Source organism: Phacochoerus africanus, chromosome 12 (assembly GCF_016906955.1).
Source record: "Phacochoerus africanus isolate WHEZ1 chromosome 12, ROS_Pafr_v1, whole genome shotgun sequence".
NCBI lineage: Eukaryota > Metazoa > Chordata > Mammalia > Artiodactyla > Suidae > Phacochoerus > Phacochoerus africanus.
The window spans coordinates 68,972,978-68,994,975 of record NC_062555.1 but is presented as its reverse complement, the minus strand read 5'-3'; the positions used below and the strand labels follow the sequence as shown (position 1 = coordinate 68,994,975).

Genomic DNA, 21,998 nt, shown 5'->3' with positions numbered 1-21,998 from the left:
TAGATGAGGGAAAGGAGAGAAGCTGAAAACGGAAAGGTCCTAGAAAAAAAAATGAAACTATGTTCTCTGGAGTCAATCTCACATTGGTGATTATTGGTAAAGCACCAAGAGTGAGAGGCAGGACAGCCCCCTCGCTAAGAACTCAGCATGACCAGTGTGACAAGAACCTGCATTCAACACTGGGTCTGCCGCTTATTATCTAGGAGACACTGGGCAAGTTCCCGAGATACTTGGTTATCTTGACGACCGAATGGATTAAGGGCCAACCAAACTCACGCTATTGAAACGACTGTGATGTGGTGTATTTGGCGCCATTCTGATCCATGGTGACCAGTCACACAAGGGTATCAACCCTGAATAGGTCCAAAATAGAAGAAGGGCGGGTGAATTAAGACAATACAACGTCTCAAAGTTGGGATACAATGTGCAGTGAAAAGAAAAGAACCACCTCCATTCACAGCATGAGCGAATCTCAGAGTCATTTTGAGTGAAAACTTAAGATACAAAAGAAAATACTGGAGTTCCCACTGTAGCATAACGGGATCAGTGGTGTCTCCTGCATGCTGGGATGCAGGTTCAATCCCCAGCCCAGCACAGTGGGTTAAGGATCTGGCGGCATTGCTGCAGCCGTGCTGTAGGTTGCAACTGGGGCTCAGATCTGATTCCTGGCCTGGGAGTTCCACAGGCCGAGGGGCAGCCAAAAAAAGAAAAAATAAAATAAAATAAAATAAAAAGATCCTGTATTTTATGCTACTTTATGTGAAAAGAAATTGGGACTTTAAAAAAGAGTACTTTATATTAGAGGCCAGACTGTAACATTTCTGAGAGTTGCAATCTAATGTCAACGAATGGGTTTCAACACAGTATGTAAACCAACCAGCGGCTGATGAAAAAAATACCTGTCTTGGTAGAACATTATGAAAGGACCTAAAAAAAGAGAAAGAAGGAGGGAGGGAGGGAGGAAGGAAGAACTAATTCACGGAGTTCCCTGGCAGCCTAGAGGTTAAGGATCTGGCGTTGTATTCACTACGCTTCCACTTACACAAAGCTCAAGAGCCAACACAACTCATTCATGGCAACTGAAGCACTGTAGCGGTTCCCTTTGAGAGGTGAACACTGATGGGGAAGAGGATAACGGGGCCCTTTGGGGCGCTGAAAATACTCCACATCTTGACTTGAAAGTAATGGGTTGATTGTCTACACATGTAAAAATTCATTATATCCTTATTTCTGTGCATGCCCCCATTTTTTAAGACATGCACACTCAGCTGGACAGCATAATCGATCGAAAAAGCCATCCCCAGGATGGCACAAAGTAGTATTTGCCAACTGGACCTCGACCTGTTACTGTCCTGAGGCTAAGTCTGTCGGCGTGGGCACCTATACGGGGATGAGGTGTCGTGAGCCTAGTTCCAGCTGGCAAAATGATGACCAGGCCCAGAGTTAAGAGAAGCACGGGCTGAGCAGCATCTGTAGCTCCAAGAAAGATGGTTGGTGGGCAGAGGCAGCTGTCACTCCTCTTCTCACCAGACGTGTTCCACCGAACCCCAGGTGAGGTCGCCACCTGCAGGTAGGTGCAGACCACGTGGTTTTGGCCCAGCAGCATCAGCATCAGCTGGCAACTTGCTGGAAACACAAATTCTCGGGCTCATCCTGGAAACTCTACGTCCAAAACCCTGCAGGTGGGACCAGGGATCTGTTCTATGAAGCTTCCACAGCCGCACAGCACAGGGTGTTCTACCCAATCACTTGCAGTGGGACATGATGGAGGATGACATGAGAAAAAGAATGTACGAGAAAAAGAATGATATGAGAAAAGAAGGTATAACTGGGTCACTTTGCTGTACAGAAATTGACAGAACATTATAAAGCAACCACAATAATTTTTTTTTTTTCAAAAAAGAAGGCTTCCAGGTGATTCTGGTTCCTGCACAAAGACAATGGTCACATGCCTTTGATTACCTGGGCAGCACTAAATTCTGACTTTAAAATTCTACATTAATGAAAGCGTTCCCATTGTGGCTCAGTGGTAATGAACCCAACTCATACCCATGAGGATTCGGGTTTGATCCCTGGCCTCGCTCAGTGGGTGAAGGATCTGGCGTTGCCATGAGCTGGGGTGCAGGTCGCAGACGCGGCTTGGATCCCACATTGTTCGGGCTATGGTGTAGGCCGGCAGCTACAGCTCCAATTTGACCACTAGCCTGGGAGCTTCCATGTGCCATGAGTGTGATTCTAAACACACACACACACACAATTCTACATTAACGAGACTTGACTCTTTACACTGTCAGGATATACCTACTATTTCATGTTTCAAGCCTCTCATTCAAATGGTCTTTAGAACTACCCTGAATTAACACCATTCATGGCTGAATGAAAGCACTGAGGATTAAAAATGGATCATTTCTCTCTTCACAATTCGTTTGACTAGGGTCTTTGATAGAAGCCATGAGAAAGGATAGGGTATTATTATTTCAGTTTCCTACTGGACTCTGAGGTTTGCTAGTTCATGATGAAAATTCATGAGATTCCTCTAAATGGGCTTATTTTATGCACCCAAAGAGCGGGTCAATTCCCAGCTGGCTTATTCACTGAGAAGCCCAGTTCCTAAGGTTGACCACCACCCATTAAGCAGCAGAGCACAATGTGGGACCTGATGAATTTGCCACTACCTAGCAAAAAAAAAAAAAAAAAAAAAAAAGTCTCCTGGGGAAAATTCCAGAGTAGGAGCTCTGGAAAATAAAGTCCTCTTTTCATTAGAGGAAGAAAAAGGGATTTTCATCTGTGAGGTTAGTCTAGGCTGCCCACAGTTATTGACCAAATCTCCAAGCAGCACAGCACTATTTTGCTCGTCCTTACTGTGAATTGAGGCTCACTGCGCTGATGGCCACAGACTCGTAAGCACAATGAGCTTTGTGAGCAGGGCCCTCGGCAGTCAAGGGATGCACCCCAAACATAATGAAGAGTGCACGGGAAAACAGGTTGGGAGCAGACCCAAAGAGTGAGACCTGACCTACTTTCCTAATGAGAACACACGTTGTCTTTCCCTCCTTTGGGTCTGCCCTCTTTCCTGCCGGCTGGCCACGGGGAGGAGTGAATGGTGGTGACTGCTCTGAATTGGAGGAAGCTATCCTCTTATGTCACCTCTCTGGGGGCTTTGGGGGCAGAAGTTCCGGAGCCAGGGATCGAACCCTCGCCACGTCAGTGACCTGAGCCACAGCAGTGATGACACCAGATCCTTAACCCACTGAGCCACCAGGGAACTCCCTCACCTCCCTGTTTTCATCCAAGCCTCAGTGGTCTTGTGCACAAAGACCTTCAAGGTCACACGACTGCCTGAGTGTGCCCTTGGCAAGATCCACCTGCTGCTCTCTACCTGCCCCTGCCCCTTGGGTCATCTGCATCCCCACGCTGCCCTCTTCCTGTCCAAAGCCCGGTATTTTCAAAGCCACATAATGTGAAGGACGTGGGCTCTAGGGTTTGGTAGCCTCAAAATGACTGCCTTCATATCTCTGAGCCTCAGTCCCACATCTTTGAAATCCATACCATAGACTCCTGGTCCGAATTAAGTGACATCACATCACCAAGGATGCATAAAAGGAACTGTGGATGGTGACCAGCACACAGTAGGTGCTCAATGCATATTCGCCCCCAGCCTCCACCCCCCCCCCTCAGAAGCACCTCCCTCTTCTCTTTGTCTAGGATGAAAGGCAATGCAAGAGGGAAAAAAGACTCCTGGATAACATACCATGTATGCTTTCCCCTAACAGGTTTCTCTACACCACTGAGAGCTTAGTAAAAACAATTATTATCTGCAGGGGGAAAAAAAGGCACATTATAATGAACATTCACAAACAGAGAATTCAAGAATGTTTATGTAGAGAACAATCCTGTAAAGCATAACGGAGCGAGGAGCTTCCTAAGAGCTCTGAGACTATACACAGAATTTTGTATGAAGATGTACAATGCGTATCTTTTTTCTGGAGAGCGTCCATGGCTTCCACCAGAGTCTCCAAGGAGTCTTTATAAGGTTAAGAATCCCGCAGACAAGAGCTATTAAATATTCCTGTGCTTCCCACTGATTCTATCTGGTAACGATATTCTGCATAAAGGAGGAAGACAAAGAAGATGGATGTTATTCACAAGTAAACACTGCCCTCCTAGACAACCCCTCGGGGGAAAGGGAAGCCAAGTGCTATGTAAAATGGCTAAAGGTGAAGAGGCTTTGGAGCAAAGAACCCGCATCAAGGTCATCAGCTAAAAGCCACGCCCCTTTGGGTCCACCGGGGGCAGGGCAGGGAAGGGGTTTCCTGGCCTCTGTTTCCTGTGGGCTTTGGGTTTGGTTACTGTCCGAGAAAAGCAGCCAACACCTGGTGATTTGACAAAAGGATCTCCAAACAAACACCGTCTCCTCATTTCCCCTTGGAAAAGAGGCTAAACTGTCTCTGTTTGTTTATGTGACCTGCTCACCTGGGCTCCCGTGGGGAGATTCCTTCACCACAGGGCTGTCAAAAATACATGAAAAAACTGCGCCACTGTCCTTCCCTCTGATGAACGCAACGTTCAAGCACATGGGCCGAGGGTGAAAAGAGAGCGATGGGAGGGTAGTGTATCGTACGGCAACTATGCTTAATACTGTTGTAGTGCATACTGAGGAGCTGCTAAGGGAGTCGATCTTAAAAGTTCTCATCACCAGAAAAAGCGTTCTGGGGTGGTGTGTGATGAGGGGTGTGCACTGGATTTGCCGTGGTCATCACTGTGCCTCCTGTACACATGTCAAATCATTACACTGTACACTTGAAACGAACACAATGTACCGCAAAAAGCATTTATATCGGCGAGGTCTCCGAGAAGGAGGAAAAGTTGAGGCAATGAAGGTGGAACGGAATTAAAATACAACCATATGTCTCCTATTATATATTGTTTTCTAATTGGAAAGGGACTTTCTGCCTATATTGATAGCTGGTATTTTATTTTATTTCTTGGCCACGCCCTCAGCATGCAGAAGGTCCCAAGCCAAGGATGGAAACTGTGTCACAGCAGTTACCTACGCCACAAGCAGTGACAATGCTGGATCCCTAACCTGCTGAGCCACCAGGGAACTGCAAAACAGTTGGTATTTTAAATCCTTTTGGAAAATAGCATCATATAGATATGACAGAATGTATAGCATGGAAAGATAATGTAAATTTACAATTGAAGGGGTTCGAAGTTAACTCCCTCACTTTATAGTTTAAGCAGTGTCTACCCAGATGTCTTAGCAAATTAGTTTGCTACTTCACTACAAACTCAAAGTTCTTTTTATCCCCCCCAAATAACGTTACTGAGTCTGGGTTTTCCCTATTTAATTGACCTGCCCAGAGAAACTATGCATGAAAACAAGTACAACAACCTATACATTCTAAATTCAGGTAACCCCTAAAAACAGGCAGAACCCCCTTCAAGATACCATTTTGTGTCCATCAGAGCTGAAATATTAGCAGCCCTCGGTGCTTGAAACTGGCCCAAATGGAAGCCCACCAAAAGCAGTGCCAAGGCAGCAAAGGAATATAAGATGGAGCAATTTCTGTTAAATCCTCTACACTGTCCTCTCTTGTGCAGGTAGTGCATGGCTCAATCACGGAAAAAACCTGGGTGGCACTGATCGCCAACCTTACAGAGGGTCTTCTTGAACTCTTATTCAAAACTGCCTATTCTTCACACACATTAGGATGGTTGCTATTTCAAATATATATATATATCAAGTAATGGCAAGAATGTGGAAAAACTGGAACCCTCGTGCACTGCTGGTGGGGAGGTAAAATGGTGTAAAGCTATGCAGAACGGTATGACAGTTCCTCAAAAAATTAAAAGCAGAGCCATCTTCTGATCCAGCAATTCTGCTTTTGGACATACACCCCATAGAATAAAAAGCAGGGTCTCAAAGATCCTACACATCCTGTTCAGAGCAGCGCTATTCTCAACAGCCTAGAGGTGGAAGCAACCCAGGTGTCCTTTCACAGGTAAATGGACGAACAAAATGTTGCCTATACATGCAATGGAGTATTACTCAGCCATGAAAAGGAAGGGCCTGTCATATGCCACACTATGGATGAATCTGACAACATGACGCTACGTAAAAGAAGCCCGTCACAAAAAGACAAACACTATGTGATTCTATTTAGACGAGGTCCCTAGAGTTGTCAAACGCATTGAGGCAGAAAGCAGAATGGTGGCTGCCAGGGTTTGGTGTCAGTGAGAGAAGAGGGAGTGGGGTTTTTTGGTTTTGTTTTTTTCTATGTTTTTAGGGCCACACCTCTGGCATATGGAGGTTCCCAGGCTAGGGGTCGAATGGGAGCTGCAGCTGCCGGCCTACCCCACAGCCACAGCAACGCAGGACCCGAGCTGCATCTGTGACCAACACCACAGCTCACGGCAACGCCAAATCCTCAACTCACTGAGTGAGGCCAGGGAGGGAACCCACATCCTCATGGATACCAGGAGGATTTGTTTCCACTGTGCTACAACAGGCGCTCCCGGGAGTCGTTTTTGAATAGATATAGAGGTTCAGTTTGGGAAGATGAGAAAATTCTGGAGATAAATTGCGTGACAGTGAATAAACTCAACACAACTGGACTGTACACTCAGGAACTGTCATGAGGATGGTCGGTTTCATGTCACACGCTTTTTACCACAACTTAAAATTTTGTTAACTTTTAAGTGAACTTCTTTACAAAACAAAAATAAATGTACAGACTTTGAAAACAGACTTACAGTCACCAAAGGGGAAAGTGGGGGGATAAATTAGGAGTTTGGGGTTCACAGATACACACTCCTATCTATAAAATACATAGCCAACAAAGACCCACTGTTTCACAGCTTGCAGTTGCCTATAAGGGACCAGAATCTGCAAAGGAATCTATCTATCGCTGTGCTGTACACCTGGAACTAACACAATATTGTAAAGCAGCCATACTTCAACTTTTTAAAAAAACACTTTTGTTCATTTTTAAAAATTGCTGACTCTAAGTTCTTCAAGGGCAGTGACAATGTCTTGGACGTCTGCAGCTGCCAGGCATCTAGCCCAGGACCAGGAATGTGGTGAGGACTCAAGATAAGCTTGCTGAACAGTTACCATGGACACATGTCAGCACATGGGCCCCATCTTGGGCAGATGGATGGAGGGGCCTTTCCAGAGGAAAGTGTTCTGGTGGGTGTGGCAGGAGCTCTGCGTACCACCTGTCATCAGCCCTGCATCCACCTCGGGCTTCAGCCACACCCGTGGTAGACAGTGCCATGGACCCAGAAAGCGTCCCACCTCACAGAGCAAACGGAGACAGCAGGAAAAAGGAAGAAGCGGAGTGAGGTCTGCCACGGAAGGGGAGAATGCTCACCCAGCATCACATAAAAGAGAGAAGGCCACCCTCGTGGGTACCATCCTGCTCACCCTCCTGGGTACCATCCTCGCCGAGCTACAGCCGACGTCGGAACAAACAAGGCCACATGGCTTTCGTGTCAGCGATGAAAAGCAAAACAAAAAACAAATCCAGCGATGGAGCCAGATGATTCATACCTAAATGATTTAGGCACGGAACAATGTTGGAAAGCCTCAAATAACAACCAGACTGTTTCCTGGCAAACATACAGAGGCCAAATGGGGCCATGCCCTTCCAGCTGTGGTGTGGGGCTTGGATCTGGGGAAGGACACCCCACAGCAGGAACTGCAGCTGGGGGCGAACGTTAGTCACAATGCAGCCCTTGACAGGACAGAGCTGCCAGACTTAGCAAATAAAAAGACAGGATGCCCAGTTAAATTTGAATTTCAGATAAACAATGATTTTTTTTCAGGATTAGTATGTTTCACATAGAGAATATCGTTTATCTGAAATTCAAATTGAACTGAGCAGCCTGTCTTTTATCTGGCAATTCTGGAAAAAGGAGAGATCTAGATTCTTGTAACCAGCCATCTGGAACCAAATTCTGTCTCTTAATCCTTCCTTCACAATAAAATAAGAGCTACACCCAAGATTTGGAAAAATGAACTTAAACCCAGAATGTGTTGAAAACCTAATAGCATCTTCATGGCCAAAACTTACGGATGCCTAAATTCTTTTAACAGCTCTTTACTGAGTATCCCCTTCTAGGCCAAGCACCATGCTAGGTACCCAGAACACAGTCCTAAGAAAGCCTTCACAGCAAAAGGCAGAGTCATGAGGATAACGGACCCAGGAAAGAAAAAGCTAAGTAAGGTTTTTCAAACAGATTCAATGAACCCTTCACTGAGCAGCTATGGATAGTCAAGACACACCGGCTCCTCCGCAAAGGTGCCTTGATCTTGCAGGATGGGTGGCTGGTCATCAATTTATTCTCAATGACCTCTGTGGGGTCAACAACCCCACCTTCCAACATAAGAGGTCATGAAACTGTACTTTGAGGGGTTCTCTTCTTTCTAATTAAGCATGCTTGGTTCTTAGGATTATTCAATGGGAATCTTACCTAGAAGTGACACAATTACAAAGCAAACTGGAAGCTGAGTTCCTGGGCACATTCGAGGCATGCCTAACCCTGGAGAGCACAGCAAACACTGCTTCCAGAGCCCTTGGGGCAAGTGAGATTCTAACAACCTAAAATGTATTTTTTTTCCAAAAAAAAAAAAAAAGATACAAATGAACTTGTATTATACAAAACAGAAACAGACCTACAGACATGGAAAACTAACTTACGGCTACCACAGGGGAAAGCTGGGGATGGAGAGATAAATGAGGAGTTTGGGAATTACACACACATACCACTATATACAGAAAACTACTAAGGACCTTCTACGGAGCACAGGGTCAATGTCTTGCAATAACCTATAAGGGAAAAGAATCTGAAAAAAATAGATACAGAAGTATACATGACTGAATCACTTTGCTACAATCTGAAACCAACACAACACTGTAAGTCAACCATCCTTCAATTTTAAAATATCATAATTTTAAAAAATAAATAAAATACAACTTTTTCCCTTTTACTTTTTGAGGTAGAATTTGTATCACATAAAACTAACCACTTTAAAGTGAACCAGGAGTTCCCGTCATGGCTCAGCGGTTACAAACCAACTGGTTCCCTTGAGTTCAACCCCTGGTCTGGTTCAGTGGGTTAAGGATGCAGCGTTGCCTTAAGCTGTGGTATAGGTCGCAGATGTGGCGTTGCTGTGGCTGTGGCGTAGGCCGGCAGCTGCAGCTCCGATTAGACCCCTAGTCTGGGAACTTTCATATGCCTCTGGTGTGGGCCTAAAAAAGAAAAAGAAAAAAATTAAATTAAATTAGAGCAAACCATCCAGGGGCACTGAGTACATTCACCACATTGTGCAACCAACACCTCTGTCCAGTTTCAAAACCTCTTCATTAACCCCCGAAGCCAACCCCATCCCCGTCACTCCCACCCCTCCGTACCCCCAGACACAGCCGACAACTCCTCTGCTTTCTGTTTCTATGGATTTATCTATTCTGTATATTTCATAGGAGCAGAATCACACAACAGGTGACCTTCTGAGCCTGGCTTCCTTCACTTAGCATCACGTTGTCAAGGTTCATCCACCTGGCAGCCTGTGTTTGCATGGCACTCCTTTGCACGGCTGAGTAATATTCCATCGTATGGAGAGACCCCGTGAATTGATCCATTCTTCCACTGGTGGACATCTGGGTTGAGTGTGGGCTATGGTCAATAGCTCTGCTATGAACATTCATGTACAAACACTTGGGTACCCGTTTTCAAGTCTTTCCTGTATATACTTAGAGAAATTGCCAGGTCCTAAGGTAATTCTACATTTAACTTCTTGAGGAACCATCAAACTGGTTTCCACAGTGGTTACACTCTTTTATAATCCCACTGTGTTATAAAGGGTCTCGATTTTCCGCATCTTTGCCTAAACCTGTTTTTTTCCATGTCTGTTTCCTTTTCCTTTTACAGTCATCATAGCGGGTGTGAAGTGGCATTTCACTGGGGTTTGGATTTGTATTTCCTTAAGGAACCATGGCCTTGACCATCTTTTCACACGTGTGTTGGCCGTTTGGGCATCTGCTCTGGAGAAATGTCTACGCAGATTCTTTGCCCACATCTTCACTGCATTGTTGGCCTTTGTGTATCTGAGCTGTAAGAATTCTTTATATTTCCTGGACACTAGACTCTTGCCAAATACCTGATTCACAAATATTTTCTTCCATTCTGTAGGCTGTCTTTTTAGGATGTATTTATTTTTATTTATTTAATTTTTTTGTCTTTTTAGGGCCTCATCTGCAGCATATAGAGGTTCCACAGCCACAGCAATGCCGGATCCGAGCCACGTCTGCAACCTACACCACAGCTGACTTCAAGGCCAGATCCTTAACCCATAGAACAAGGCCAGGGATTGAAACCACATCCTCATGGATACTAGTCGGGTTTATTAACCACTGAGCCAGGAAGGGACCTCCTAGGATGTATTTTTTTTAAAAGGAGCACAAGGTGATGTTCTCAAGTGTGGAGCACCCTCAATGGTGAACCAGACACAGAGAACATGAGAACATTATGAAAGTCTTCTCGCTCCTGGAACAAAAACCTCCTTTGAATGTCAGATTAGGGTCAGGTCACACGAGTCCATCAGTTCTCACAGACGAGGAAGAGCTGGAATTACTTGGGAACTCCTGACGAGAGGCTTGGAAACAGAGTCAGCCCCCCGGGAAAAGATGAATGGATTAAGAAGGTGTGGTACATATACACAATGGAATACTACTCAGCCATAAAAAAGAGCAAAACAATGCCATTTGCAGCAACATGGATGCAACTAGAGATTCTCATACTAAGTGAAGTTAAGTCAAAAAAGAGAAAGACAAACACCATATGATATCACCTATATGTGGAATCATAAAATAGGGCACAAATGAACCAATCTACAAACAGAAACACACTCACGGGCATAGAGAACAGACTTGTGGTTGACAAGGGTGGGGTGAAGTGGGATGGGTGGGTGTGGGGTAGATGCAAGCTATTCGATTTAGAAAGATAAGCAGGACTTCCTTTCAAGGCTCAGCAGTTAACCACCATGGCTAGGATCCACAAGGATGGCCTCGCTCAGTGGGTGAAGGATCAGGCACTGCTGCGAGCTGTGGTGTAGGCTGCAGATGCAGCTCAGATCCCACGTTGCTGTGGCTCTGGAGTGGGCCGGCAGCTGAAGCTCCCTAGCCTGGGAACCTCCATATGCTGAGGGTGCAGCCCCAGTAAGACAAAAAGACCAAAAAAAGAAGAAAAAAAAGCAAAATAAATAAATAAATACTTAAATAGCATGGTTAAGCAACGCAGTCCTGCTGCACAGAACAGGGAACTATGTCCAGTCGCTTGGGATAAAATGTGATGGGTGATAATATGAGAAAAGAACGTACATGACTGGTCACCATGCTGCAGAGCAGAAATTGACACAACACTGTAAATCAACTATACTTTAATAAAAATTAAAAATTAAAAAAAAATTTAAAAAGAATCTTAGGGAACAAAGGGGTAGGAACTAAAGCCAAATAACATTTGAAAACAAGAGGTCAGGATCTAGACCCCAGACTCTGCTCCACAATGGAATCACCTGGGGATTGTTAAAAAACAAACAAACAAACAAACAAAAACACCAGGTGTTCCGTCCTGGTGCAGCAGAAATGAACCTGACTAGGATCCATGAGGATACAGGTTCGATCCCTGGCCTCACTCATTGGGTTAAGGATCTGACTTTGCCGTGAGCTGTGGTGTAGGTTGCAGACGTGGCTTGGATCTGGCACTGCTGTGGCTGTGGGGTAGGCCGGCGGCTATAGCTCCGATTCGACCCCTAACCTGGGAACCTCCATATGCTGTGGGTGTGGCCCTAAAAAGACCAAAAAAAAAAAAAAAAATTCCAATGCTTGGTTTCCATCCCTGCCATTCGGATTTCACTGGCGTGGGTCAGGCTTGGGCAACAGATCTATAAAGGCCCCCAGGCTGATTCTAAAGTGCGCCAGCGTGCAGGACCCACTGGGCGAGGGTATGAGAACAGCCAGGATGCAGGCAGGTGCTAAGCCAGGCTCCCAAAGGCAGGAGCCTCTTCTGGCACTGGGGTGGGGGACTTGTGGGGGAAGAGCAGAGGAGGAATTCTCTCAGGTCCAGGAAGCCAGGGGAGCAGAGAGGCTCTTCTGATACCCCAAATGCACTGAGCAAGCATGTTTACCTTTGCCAAGGGGGTCCCTAGTTTCATGGGCTCAAGGAAGGACCCGCCTCCCTGGGCCGCCTGTGGGCACTCGCCATCTACCTGGATGAGCAGAAGAAGCCGCCTATGGAAAGGGTTCTTTTCTACCAACTGTGTGATTATTTCTGTGTTGCTTGGATCCAACAGTAAAACCAGTGGGTGGAAAAAAGGAACGATATGCATCTTAATAAGGATCAAAGGTCAAAGTGTTCTAAAGGGCCCCGGGGGGTCAAAGGGACATTCTGGTTTAATGTAAAAGTCGCTTCTGCAGGTCAACTTAATGTCCCTAAATTCTGCTGGAAAGTCCAAAGTCAGGGTCCCTGACGTTTGCTGAGCCTGCGCATCACCTGCGGTGCTTTGAACACTGCAGCCGTCTGAAAATAGAGACAGAGTGCATTGGGGGTTGCCCGGGGCTGGGGTGGGAACGGAGAGTGACTGCAAATAGTGTAAATACCTTTGGGGGGTGGACAGGAAAGCTCTAAACTTGGACGGTATGGATGGTTTCGAAACTGCAAATGCCCTCAAAAATCATCTAATTACATTTTTTTTTTTTTAGGGCTGCATCCATGGCATAAGGAGGTTCCCAGGCTAGGGGTCCAAGAGGAGCTGTAGCCGCCAGCCATGCCAGATCCACGTCTCATCTGCAACCTACACCACAGCTCACAGCAATGGCCGGATCCCTGACTCACTGAGCGAGGCCAGGGATTGAACCCGTATCCTCATGGATACTAGTCAGGTTCTTAACCCACTGAGCCACAAGGGGAACTCTGAGTTAACTATTTTAATAAGCCTGAAAGTATAATGCTTTGGCTTCCAAAGACCTCTCATAGAACCGGCTTTCACACTGAGAAAAAGCCTGTTAATTTGTGATTCAAGAGCCGGGGTCCCCCTCCAGATATATCAGACAGGTAAACTGAGGCATGAATAGGTTCCATCGCTTTTAGCCTTTTTCTTTCTTTTTATGTAACTAGGGAGGGGCTTGGAATTTGAACTCACGCCCTTGGTATTTTACAGAAGCTGCCCGAGAGGGTTGTTCTAGAGACTGGAGGAGATAATATCCGCAAGGGCCAGTCTAGTGGCGAGTGCATAGTAATCCTCATCTTGAACTGGGTCGGGGACTTGCTCAGAGAAGGCCCAGAAGCCTCTTAAGCACAGCCAGATCTATCAGGGGAACTCGCTGACACCCACCCACATTCACCCGCCCCAGCCCGTGGCCCCGTCTGAGCGCCCTCCGAGCTTCATCTCTGCCCTGGATCTCTTTTTGGAGACACGCAACAGCATCCAGACAAAATCCCAACATCCTGGGCCTCTGGCTCCAGAAACAAAAACAGCTGAGCTCTGAAAGACGGGGACAAAAAGGGGGGGGGGGTGGCCTGCTGCCCCTGGCCTGGGAAATGCCTGTGAGACCTCGTGCTCAGGAAGGCCACATCTCTGCTCTGGGACAGAGAGCCACGGAAACGATTTTCTTAAAAATAAACAGACTCTCCAGAGATCAATGGTCTGGAACAATTCCTCTGAGATTCCCACAGGCCCTGCAGATAAGCAGCGAGCAAATCTACAACTGGGGGGATGACTCACACCTGCCCCTCCAAGCAGAAGCCACACCAGGACGCAGACACAGCTTGGAAGAGGTTCCGACCACCAGGCGAAACACACACTGCGTCCCTGCGGCAGGACGCCCCTCAGAGTCTCCAGCTGAACGCCCGGAAAGAGCTGCTGAGCCCTGCGCCTCCAGCCCTGACACAGCACCGCTGCTCAGCACTCCCCAAAGCCCGACTGACCCGCCTTTACCCCCTGAAAACACCCTCCCTCCACACAGCTGTACCCTGCAAGAGTTCCCACTAAACTGTGATAGGGAAGAAATGAAATTTTAAAGGATCCTTTGCTGCTAGTTTAAGCGTGTATTTTTCTTTTCTTTTCTTTGGCCTGGCCCATGGCAGGCAAAAGTTCCCAGGCCAGGGATCAAACCTGAGTCACAGCAGACAGCAGTGACAACCCCAGATCCTTAATCTGCTGAGCCACCAGGGAACTCCCTGGGGGTGTATTTTTCTTTCCAGATACCTAATGAGCTATATAATCTACTCTTTAAAAGGCACCGTGTCTCATGCTGTAAGGAGACAAATGATTGTCAAAGACCTGCCCTCAAAATCAGTTATAATCTAATAGGGGATTAGACTTGCAGAGAAGAAAGGCAAACATAAAGTGATAAAGTTATAGTTCATAACCGATCGAAAACTCATTAACCAGATACGCAGTGGCTTCTATGACCTAAGGATGGTGTACTTTTCTCATGGCACTTTTGAATGCCAGGTACCTTGACAATATTTTTAACTTTTTTTTTTTTTTGTCTTTTTAGGGCCGCACCTGCGGCATGTGGAAGTTCCCAGGCTAGGGATCAAATTGGAGCCACAGCTGCCAGTCTACACCAGAGCCACAGCAACACCACATCCGAGCCACATCTGTGACCTACACCACAGCTCACAGCAATGCCGGATCCTTAACCCACTGAGCAAAGCCAGGGATCCAACCTGTGTCCTCACAGATGCTAGTCAGATTCATTTCTGCTGAGCCACGACAGGAACTCCCTATATTTTAAACTTTTTTGTTGTTGTTGCTGCTCCCATGGCACACAGAAGTTCCTGGGTCAGGGATTGTACCCGAGCCACAGCAGTGCCAACACTGGCTCCTTAACAGGCTGAGTCACCAGGGAACTCTGACATGTTTAACTCCTGAGTGAGACCCGGATGGAGTGCCAGCTCACTGTTCAGAGTCAACATGTAACAAAGACCTGAATTTAGATGTTTATGTTAACATCCAAGGTTTGTTTTAAAAACAGAGTATTAAAAAATAAAATAAAATAATAAAAGCAGTGTATCAGACAATGGCCCCATCATCCCTGACTCCTAATATAAAGTGATGATTTTACAGAACCTACCAGTCTTCTTTTGTCAGCTTCACAGTTAATGTATTTAACATTAAACTGGATGCACAGCATCAATGATGGCAAAACTGAGCATGAAACGTGGGAGCAGAAAGTGGTCCATTTCTGGAGAACGGGGTTTCTCCAAAGGCTTAAGATGTACAGACCTTTTTATCCAAAAACTCCACCTCTAGGAATTTACCCCAAGGAAATAACTGAGCCTTAAGGAGGGCACTGCAAATAAACTATCCACTTTCACAAATCAAAAAGAAATAAAGAAATAAAAGGGATGTATAATCGTGGCTCGTTTTTCCCTATCACATGCCGAATTGTTGTTATAATCATATTTTACTAGTCACACCCATGTGGTTATTTTAGGATGATGGAATGTTTTGGGTCCTACACATACTATCAAACGGGTCCTTAGGCATAACGGTCCCAATATCTTGGAGGTTTCACCCAGGTTAGATGCCCAGCCGTGAGATGACAGTGTCAAATGATTTAAGCACTTAAGAAGCTGGAGTTCCCTCTGGCCATGGTTGACTTTAGGGTTCATTGTTAGTGTTAGACATTCTTACTCTGAGTGTGGACAAATGCTCAATGACACAGGACAATACGTCATTATGTTATAGGGAGTATTTCCACTGTCCTAAAAAGCCCCTCTCTGCTCTGCCTCTGCATCCCCTACTCCCATCTGTGGTAAGTGCTGATCTTTTTATTGTTTCCATATTTTTGCCTTTTCCAGAATATCATATATTTGGAACCATGCAATATGTAGCTTTTTTCATACTGGCTTCTCTCACTTAGGATTATGCATTTTAGAAAAAAAAAATCTGGAGTTCCCATCGTGGCTCAGTGAAAATGAATCTGCCGAGCATCCATGAGGACGCAGGTTCAATACCCGGCCTCGCTCGGGGGCTTAAGGATCTGGCATTGCCATGAGCTGTGGTGTAAGTTGCAGATGAGGCTTGGATCTGGCATGGCTGTGGCTGTGTTGGAGGCTGGCAGCTGAAGCTCTGACTCAACCCCTAGCCTGGGAACTTCCATGTGCTGCAGGTGCACCCTAAAAATTTTAAAAAGCCACAAAAAATAAAATAAAATAAAATAAAAATCTCCTGATAGAGCCTAGCTTTAAAAATACGCATGCACACTCTTGTATATGGGATGGTTGGTCAACAGGGACCTGCTGTAGAGCATGGGGAACTCTACTCAATATTCTGTGATAACCGATACGGGAAAAAAATCTGAAAATGCATGGGTACGTCTATATGTATAACCGAATCACTGTTGTACAGCAGAAATGAACACAACACTGTAAATCAACTATACTTCAGTAACAGTTTTAAAAATGAAAAATAAGAGACTTGACATTTACACACACACAGGACACCATCTCTGTTCTGCCGCACAGGGGGGCCTGCGCAGAGGGGGTACCATCTGGTTCAGCGCCCCCACCCAGCTGGGCATCAGCCCAGGACACCGAGCGCCTCCGTGAGCCCCACTCACCTCCTCCGCTCCCGCTGCCTTTGCGCCGGCTGTTCTGCAGCCGCAGCACCTCCAGCTCCGCGATGCCTGACCTTTCCAGAACGTTCACCTCCACGGTCAGCCGCCCCACCAGCTGCTGGGGCCGCACGCTGACCACGTGCTCGTACTTCCCGAGCCGCCGCTGCAGGAGCTCCTCGTAACTCAGGAAGAAGGCAGCCTTGTCTTTGCTGGGGAGCACCACGGAGGCTCTGAACATCTCGGTCCCCTTCTCCCTGGAAGGAAGAGAGAGGGGAACATGGGGCGGCAGAAAGCCAGGTTCTGAGTCCCCAGGACCCTGGCCAGACTCTCGCAATGAGAGGCCTTAGCGTGGACCACGAGGGTAACGGCCATGGAGCCACCAGGCACGGCAGCCGCCCCCACGGTGCCCCCTGAGGGCATCCAGGATGGAGAAAAGCAGGAGACTGGCCCGAGATGGGTAAGATGCATATCTAAGGAATAAGTTCACTGAGCCAGACTCCTGTACAGAGAAAAGCAGGAAAATCATTCACTGGAGAGGTGGGGGGCTTTGGGAGGGTTAGCAATAATCCTGTGATGTTCAAATACATTTCCCCCCAAAACTCCTCTACAGCCTGGCTCCTCCCGCACCTCTCTGGGACTGGTCCTCAGGGAGATCTGGGGGGCTGCACCCCCAGGCTAGGGTCTTCGGTAATGCCCCCAAGGAAACATAATTCTCGGCTTTTAGGTGGTACATATTTTTCAGTTGACATTAGGGAGAAAAGCTAGGCGTGTTGCGAGGATAAGAAAGGCTGCACGAGCACAGGTCGCAGGATTACTAAAGAGCAGGCGAGTCAGAGCCTTCTCAGCTCTCGAGACCCGCTCTCCCTGAGTCAGACCAGACCCAAGGGCTTGGAGGGGAAGGGGAGGGAAACTGGTGACCTCCGGGAAAAAGATGTGTTGGGACCTCACTAAAGGGAACGGTGACATGATTCTGAACAATTTATGAAGCATAAGAAAAGATAATCCGCCTAAGTCCCACCCCATTTTCTCAGGATACTATGATCTGTCTTCTCAGCAGGAACAGAGGACTTTTTCCCAAATGGGCTGCTAGAGAAGGAAAAAGAATCTCAGTATCCTAGGTGGCTCTGCAGGTAATGTTATTTATGGAGTCATTAAAAGTGAATTGAGGGAGTTCCCGTCGTGGCGCAGTGGTTAACGAATCCGACTAGGGTTCGATCCCTGGCCTTGCTCAGCGGGTTAAGGATCCGGCGTTGCCGTGAGCTGTGGTGTAGGTCGCAGATGCAGCTCAGATCCTGCGTTGCTGTGGCTCTGGCGTAGGGCGGTGGCTACAGCTCTGATTAGACCCCTAGCCTGGGAACCTCCATATGCTATGGGAGCAGCCCTGAAACAGGCAAAAAGGCAAAAAGGCAAAAAAAAAAAGTGAATTGATTTATTGGCTTTCAATGTTTAGATTCGATTTATAGAGAAAGAATGCAAATGCTCTGACCTGTGGGAATGTACATGTGGATAACTGAGAATGCAAAAGTACGTGATTAAGACGGAAAAGTGATGCTGAAAAGGAAAGGCAGGGCGACCCGAAGGAGAGAAACTATTATCATTTAAGACACGAGGACTCCTCTACGATGGTACGACTCTGCTTATCTTGATGGAAGAAGAAAAAGAAATAATAGGACAAAAATCTGGAATGCGGAGGGAAAGTGGAGCATTGTAAATATGCTACATTCTCTTTCTTTGCAGCAAAGAATCAACAGATAATTTCTGATCTTTAATTAAGAAATTTTTAGGCGTTCCCGTTGTGGCACAGAGGAAACGAATCCGATTAGAAACCATGAGGTTTCGGGTTCGGTCCCTGACCTCACTTAGTGGGTTAAGGATCCGGCGTTGCCATGAGCTGTGGTGTAGGTTGCAGACACAGCTTGGATCCCGTGTTGCTGTGGCTCTGGCGTAGGCCAGCGGCTACAGCTCCGATTAGACCCCTAGCCTGGGAACTTCCACATGCCACGGGTGCGGCCCTAAAAAGCAAAAAGAAAGGAAGAGAAAGAAAGAGAGAGAGAGAGAGAGGGAGAGAGAGAGAGAGAGGGAGGTGGGAGGGTGAGGAGAGAGCAGATCTGGAGGGAGGGAGGGAGCGCGAGCGCTTCATCTCGCTCTCCTAGACTCTCGCTGATTCTCGCTCCAGCTCCCCCGCGGACCGCCACCCCGCCCGCCCCGCACTCCCGACGCCCTCGCTGCCCTCAAAGGACCACATTTTTAAAAAGCAAGACTATCGCCATATTCAGAGGGAGGGAGGTAACTACCAGAAAATGACAGAAATATTCAAAGTGGATGTTTCTAGGAAGTAAGAACTGGGGAACAGAAGTGATAAAATGGTCCTTTTCATCATAAGCTCATAACTACTATGTTGCTAACCAGACATATTTAATACCGTATGATTATGATCAAAATAAAAAGATAAATAGTTGAAAAAGGGAGAGAAGAAGGTGGGTAGGCAAAGAGGTAGGAAATCTGACACTCGGCTGATGTGGACTTTTCATTCCTGAATGAGGCGGTACTTACCCGATATCTTCCGTGGTTTTATTCCTCTTCTCTTTTACCTGACCGCCAGGTTTCTCGTCTCTCTCCGTAATTTCTCCCTGATACACCTGGTTTCCAATAAGCCTGAAACACAAGAGACCACTGCGTTGCCAGCCTGCCATCCAAGACAACCTCGAGCATGGCTCTCATAACCATGGCAACCCTAGCAAATGTTTTTATTTGCCTCTTGGACAGGCAGAGGGAATGCATTCCAGACCAGGGCACTGCCCCTGCATCCCTCGTTTCGTTCTAGGGCAGTTTTCAACAGATCCAAATCATAAGACTCAACTCCTGGGACCTCTGAGTCTCCCAGGAGGAAATGGGAAGATTTGCCCAAACAAGCTTCCAAGCGAATTCACCGACTTGACTCTGGCCCAGACCTAAAATTAAACCCAAACAGCCATCTTGCATCTCTTTACCACTCAGTTCAGGAGAAAAGAGGAAATACGTTCAACCTCGTATATCGAAGGTTTCACGCTGTCCCATCGTTCAGACCCTGCCTCCTCCAGATTCCCCCGCCCGCCCAAGCCCCTGCCATCGTCACAGCATCCACTCATCTCTGCAGTTGTCCCATTTCTTCATCTGTTTGCTTATGCATTGTTTCTCCCCACTGGAACCTCTGGAGCTGAGAAAAGCCTCTTTTTCGTAGAAGTAGACCAGTCACCTTAAAGCATGCCCGGCCCAGGCGGGCACCCATTTGGTGGAGTTGGAAAGCAAGAGGAAATGAAGAGGGGATGGAAGGAGGGAGGGGAGAGAGAAAGGGATGGAACAGAAGGAGAGATGATGGAAAGGAGAGAGAGGAGATGGGCGGGCGAAGAAGGCGGCGGGAGGGAGCTGCTCGACCTTCCTGTACCATCTGCTGGGCTGGTAATTTGAGTCTCAGCAGCTGCGGTCCTCAGAGCATCTAAGCCCCGCCCCCCAGCACCCCGCAGAGAAAGCTTCGTCCCCAGGTCTCTGACCAGCGTGTCACCTACATCGTGAAGTTAGTGATGAAGGCTGCGGCTGGAATCTGCATCTGGAAGGTGACTTCCTGGTCCTTGGACGCTCTGTTGAGCATCCTGCAGGAAACCGTGGTGAAGGCGTAACGGGAGATGATAGTAGATTTCACCGAGAATTCCGTCATCAAGGGTTTGGTTTTCTGTTGGAATCAAAACGCACAGCGGGCTGAGCACCTGAAACTCTCACGACGCTGTAAATCAGGTGTACTTGCGTAAAAACACCACACTCTTTTCAACGGCACATGAACGCATGATTCAACCGTGGGGGTTAGGTGTGGTTCTTTTTTCCATAAGAGAAATAGTCTTCAACCTGAGAGCCCCTGACACGCGACTGTTGTCTTCTTTCTTTGTCTTGTCCTGATTTTCCCTGATTTTCCCCTCCGCTTGCAAAACATTGCTGAACAAGCACAGGAGACAGAAACAAATTGCTTAGCCAGGTTTTAAGAAATGAACAGCTATGATTTCCATTTTAACTGAGAATACACTCTGCCTCAAGAGTTTAATAAATTATTGGAATGTTGGAAGTGCGTGAAGTATGTAACACTTTTCTGTTGTGAATTTTTAGATCACATTTCTCTCTAGGATCACTGACTTGATCACAACATCAGAGCATGCCTGCAGAAATTTTCAGGAGTTTCCGTTGTGGCTCAGACGGTTACAAACCCAAATGGCATCCATGAGGACACGGGTTCAATCCCTGGCCTCGCTCAGTGGGTTAAGGATCTGGCGCTGCCATGAGCTGTGGTGCAGGTCACAGACATGGCTCAGATCCCAAGTTGCTGTGGCTGTGGTGTAGGCTGGCGGCTGCACCTCCAATTCAACCCCTAGCCTGAGAACCTCCATATGCTACGGGTGCGGCTCTAAAAAGCCAAAAAAAAAAAGGAAATTTTCATTTTTCCAAATTAATTTCAGCATCCCCTTGGAGAAATGATACTCCAAGACCTTCCCACTTGGCCTCCGATCACATTACTGTAAAATAAGATCAATACTGAGCTCAAGAAAGTATTTGAGGAATTAGAGCCTAGAAAGAGGAATATCTATGCTAAAGCTTCTGATAAGGACACTAGCTAGAGAGTGTGAATTTAAAAGCTAGTTAACAAGGAGAACCTGGTCAGCCGTATGAGACACCAACATCAAACGCTTTCACTGACACGTGGAATGTGAAAAAGGACAGACTGACCTTTGCAGAACAGATGCTGACTCACAGACATTGAAAAACTTAAGGTCTCCGGAGGAGACAGTTTGGGGGGTGGGGGGATGTGCTTGGGTTATGGGATGGAAATCCTGTGAAACTGGATTGTGATGATCATTATATAACTATACATATGATCAATTCATTTGAGTAATAAAAAAATAAAAATTAAAAAAAAAAACCCAAAATACCATGAGAACCTGCTGTGCAGCCCGGGGAACTGTATCTAGTCCCTTATGATGGAGCAGGATCCTGTGAGAAAAAGGAATGTATATGCGTAAGTGTGACTGGGTCCCCTTGCTGTACAGTAGAAAATTGACAGAACACTGTACACCAGCTGTGATGGAAACAATAAAAATCATTTAAAAATAAATAAATAAAAGCCAGTTAAAATTACTCACTGTTTTCTGTGCACCTGTAACGTGTGTGTATGCTTCTATCTCACTGCATTATCATTTCTGTTGAGTGTCTTCCTCCCTAGGCTGAGAATGTCTTTAAAGTAGGGAATCTGGCTATTCATCTCTGTATTATAAATATTTAGCCCAGTATCTGACATTTGGCTGGTACTTATCTGTCTGAAGAACAAACATATAAATGCCAAAGTAA

At 46.6% G+C, this 21,998-nt stretch overlaps 1 protein-coding gene across 1 annotated transcript in view; it reads right to left on the bottom strand.

The window, feature by feature from the left end:
* ITIH5 (inter-alpha-trypsin inhibitor heavy chain 5) overlaps nucleotides 1-21,998 on the bottom strand; it is an 80,086-nt gene that overhangs the window by 37,513 nt on the left and 20,575 nt on the right. Inside the window, exons 3-5 of the mRNA XM_047754834.1 lie at nucleotides 20,177-20,340; nucleotides 19,185-19,286; nucleotides 16,635-16,885 (exon numbers count right to left, since the gene is read on the bottom strand). Of these exons, the coding sequence (XP_047610790.1) occupies nucleotides 16,635-16,885; nucleotides 19,185-19,286; nucleotides 20,177-20,340 (517 nt within the window). The remainder of the gene's footprint in view (nucleotides 1-16,634; nucleotides 16,886-19,184; nucleotides 19,287-20,176; nucleotides 20,341-21,998) is intronic.